At 28.1% G+C, this 4,734-nt stretch overlaps 1 protein-coding gene across 1 annotated transcript in view; it reads right to left on the reverse strand.

Annotated features, from left to right (window-relative positions):
• Positions 1 to 4,734, reverse strand: part of LOC115033000 (protein mono-ADP-ribosyltransferase PARP11-like) — a 9,668-nt gene that overhangs the window by 3,845 nt on the left and 1,089 nt on the right. Inside the window, exon 2 of the mRNA XM_029486061.1 lies at positions 887 to 1,130. Coding sequence (XP_029341921.1) covers positions 887 to 1,093 — 207 coding nt within the window. The 5' untranslated portion in view covers positions 1,094 to 1,130. The remainder of the gene's footprint in view (positions 1 to 886; positions 1,131 to 4,734) is intronic.

Raw genomic sequence — 4,734 nt, forward strand, 5'->3', positions numbered from 1 at the left:
GAAATACTTTTGAAAAGTATTTTTAACAACATTGGATATATCCAAGAATAAAAATATCGAAAAAATATGATATTTTGTATTTATATTATTCATTATGACACTAACGATAATTGGAATATTCAAAATCGCCTCAACCATTCCCTAGTAAACTTGTTGATCAATCATAATCCGTTTTTTAAATTAAAATCTACCAAACCAAGTTCTTCCAGTTTTTTCTAGCTTATTGGTCTAAGTCATTTTTTTTTTTTACATTGACTGGAGCTCCCTCCAGCCTCCTTAAGGTTTATTTTGTGATACGGAATTTAAATATATTGAAAAATACTATAACAAACAAAATTAAGGTTTAAATTGGTCAAATCTACATTAGTTTTGATTTTTGGCGTATATTTGAGGTATTTAAACTGTGCGTCGCCAGTTTTCGAAGGGAGCCGCGTCAAAGCACTGGAAACCAAAATTAATGTAAGTCAATTATAATTAATATAAATATTATTTATAATCATTAAAGCGACTATGGTATAATGATATAATGAAACATATTACACGACTATTTGAAGTTTTATTTCTAGTACTAAAGTCACAGTTATTATCACCCATCTTAGCTATAATATTATATCCGTATTGTTTCAATTTTTTCATAATAATTTGGGAGCCGTAAAAATATTGTGAACACTCAAAGAAGCCACGGGATGAAAAAGTTTGAATTTCTAAAACATGAATATTTATTCTGATATATCCTCCTCATAAGAATTCTCAATTGCGCCCCTATATAGGATAGTTGTATTTTAAATATTTTAATAATACCTATACTAATAAGTAGGTACTTAATAACCACGTGGTATACTATACGCTTACGGTCACTCGTGAATCGACGTAATAATGTACTCACTTGGGGAAAAGTCTTGTGAATTTCGCATTTGAGTAGTTCGTAGACTTTTGTGTTCAATTGTTCACAATGTTCACTTAGTGGACTAGTGGCGTCATAATTGTGGCCAAACCACGAGTCACGGTAGTACTGTTTTAAAAGAACAGCAGCGTGCGTGGTAAACTCTGATGTCGTTGTGTGTGTCCTATTGCTATCTTGTGCAGAGTTCATATTTGCAAATACGTCTCCTATACGAGCGGAGAACTTACTAAAAATAAAACATACAATATTATTGTAATAACTGCTGAAAAAAATAGTTTATCGCATTTGGCTTTGATAACATAATCATAATAACAAAAATGTTTCACCAGATAGCAATTATTAAATTACTTATACACAATAGTTCATTTTGCCCCATGCGCCATTATACCCCAGGTTACTCTAATTGATTTTTGTTCCAAAACATTAATTTTTTTAATTAGATTCCTGATATCATCTTACAATTTACAATAACTTTCTTTTAGACTTTTCTTTTCTTTTCTCAATTCCATCAAAATGGTTGCTCAAAAAAATTACCGAATCAGTCAAGTTAGATAATGTTTCATTGGAGTCATCAAAAGAATCATCAGCCTGAATAATATTCGTGTTACTAACTATTGATGTCTTATATTTTGATCAGCACCACTTTTCCTTACATAATTTTCCCAGTTACTTCTCCCATGTCAGCACATGAGAAATGATAATATTCCTTACATTTTGAACATTAAATATCATCTCCTTAAAAAATGTCTTCATTACAAACCGAGCACAACACGCAGAAATGAGACACGCTTAATTATATAGTAGATAAAAGAACGATTATCGATATGACTATGCACATTGAATTCACAACGGCAACTGTTTAGGTATATCAGTCAATATATAGTGTATGTTTAGTGGATTTGACAATTTCACAAAATCATACTTAAATAACACACGCAAATACAAAATAGTAAATTCGAATATCACAGAACAATAAGCATATTTAAAAATGTAAAAGATAATAATGATCCATCAATAATTTATAGCTTTCTACAGTCAACCGTATATGGAAAGCGATAATTAAAGGCCATGATAATAAAAATATTATTGTTAGTGCCAATGTGCCATACCATACACGGAATGTTTTGCATACCTCGACGCAAGGAACCGCAATCATTTATCCAGTGATTTATACGACATACTTGGACCAGTCTTGACATCACCTGGCATATTCGTGTTCCTCCAGGAGACAGGATTGGACAAGCTCATCTAACCAGCTGAATACTCAACCTCATAATTAAGATTATAATACAACCTAGTCTAGACATTTGTTTTTCTTTTTATTAAAACCTTCTATATCAAGTAACACCTATTTGTAAAAAAAAAAAATGTATCTTATCCCAATGGCCAAGCTGCCGAGGGTTATTTCTTTGATAAAAAAAAAATAAAAATATTTTACCTTTTTTTTTTTGTATTATACTGACTTTCAAGTAAATAACCCATTAGAAATGTATGCAGGTGCTCAAAAATTAGATACCTACAGTGTAATAGATAACATTGATGACGTTAATGAAAAAAACTATACAATATTATTTTCGTAATAATTAATACAAATTTAGGATTGCATACAATTTTAGGTTTTGCACAAAGTTTTATTGCTTGTTATCCTTATAGATTTCTAAAACACACAGAAAATTGTGTCATAATTAGAGAGCTTTGTTGTTGGGATCAGGTTTATTCATTTAGTATTACAAGTAACTACATTGTTGATATTATACATTTCTGCACCACGTTAATAAGAAAGGTGTTTGCAACTATAACATTGATTTTATATAAATATATATTATTTTAATTTTGAAATATTTTTCAATATGTACATACACTAAATAACAAATTTGAATCTTTTAACTATGGACCTACATATATTAGAAATAAATCACCACTAATTTCTGAAGAAAATCTTAAACATCAAGGCTATATGAAAATGTCTGCCTCTGAAATATCTTGCTTCGCAAAATATTTAGGGCTGATTAATAGGGATTTGATTCCAGAATAATCTGAGTTGTGGTTATTAAATAATATACTGTCTTAAAAAAAATCCTTGAAATTATTTTGTTGTATAAATGGGTGAAAAATGGAAAAAATACATTTCATCAAAGTATCAAACCATCATTTAAGATCATAAATTAAATTCACAATTATCACATTCAAATCTGAAACCCAATCACCATAATAATATGGTACATTACCTCAAGAAAGCATATTATATTTACATTATCATTAAAACAACAGCTCCAACTTTCCTATTGACTTATAGCAACAACTAATAATATGTAATAGTACTCAATTAATATTTAATATAGATATTGGCCCTGTCTATACATTGTCCTCTGAAATAGTGATGTTTTATAATAATAACACTACTTTTGTTTCTACTAAATTTGGTTTTGATAGAGGTAATATAGTACCTATTTCAGATACCTTTCATAAAATTATGTTAAAACAAATAAAGTATAACTGTGCCTATTGTTCTTAGTTTATGTCAAGAGCATAACTCTATATTAGTTGTTACCATAATTTGGATTAAGTCTGTATTTGTTAATGAGATAGGTAAACAAACCATTTGCAATTTTCTACTTTGTATTTTGATAAACATTATCAATCATTAAATGTTACACTTATTAATTTATGTATTTGCTTAGAAGATTTAGAAAGTATTTAACCTACTCATCATTGTAGTAGGTATTTCCAATGGTCTACTATTTATTCCCTTAACATTATAAATTGATTACCTATATACATGTTTATTGATAACATTTTTTCGTTCCAATTATTATTTTACCTTTATTTTTTAATGGAGATCTGTATATTTGTCTATGCGTTGGTAAGTAGGTATATATAAGGTGCAACAACAACATTTTTTATTTGTTTTCTATGAACTATAATTTTACCAACTGCTTATTAATTCATGATAAAATTTTTTGACTTATAAACTATTCATTATTTATTTTTTTTTATATACAATTTTATCAGACTTCGGAAAAGGCTTTTATTATAACCATTGCAATAATTTTAATTATTTATGCCATCTATCATATTTAATATTGTGTTAATTTTATTATAATGTCATAATGAAGTACTGATAATTAAGTATTAATTTTAATTTGTTTTAATGTATTGATATACCTACAGGGCCGGATTTAGGAATGTGGGGGCCCTGGGCCCACTTTTAGAAGTATACAATAATGTATATTATACAATGTATAACAAAAGAAATAAAAAACGGGAAAACTGGTACTATTCAAAATTTAATTTTAGCGGTCAATTATACATACAATCATAAAATTACAACGATATTCAATACGTTTTTAAATAATAAAATAATAATAATTTTTTTTAAGTGAAAAATAGAACACACTCAATCCACTATTGCGATTAATGTACTGGTGAGAACTTGCTGTATATTATAGTTCATGACATTATTGATTAATATATATTAATTATGGTATCTTATGTTATTCTGCGTTTAAAAAGACCGTACCAGTTTTCCGTTAAGCCATTATTCCAATCATTATAATTTATAAATATTAGTTATAATTACATATTCACATATCATAAAATATCAATCTTATATTTTGTGGAATTGTATCCGTAGGCCCGCGTAATATAATATCGCCCGGTCGGACAGTCAGTTATATTCGACGGACACTTAATTTTTTTACAAATTTTTCAAACACAAATAAAATTTGAAAACAAATTTAAAAAAATATATTCCAACAGTTATTAGATAAACTTCTCGTGTTTAATTTGGTATGAAAACTATGTTTCTACGACTTACGAGGCCTGAGTAC

Source organism: Acyrthosiphon pisum, chromosome X, assembly GCF_005508785.2.
Source record: "Acyrthosiphon pisum isolate AL4f chromosome X, pea_aphid_22Mar2018_4r6ur, whole genome shotgun sequence".
In the NCBI taxonomy this organism is placed as follows: domain Eukaryota; kingdom Metazoa; phylum Arthropoda; class Insecta; order Hemiptera; family Aphididae; genus Acyrthosiphon; species Acyrthosiphon pisum.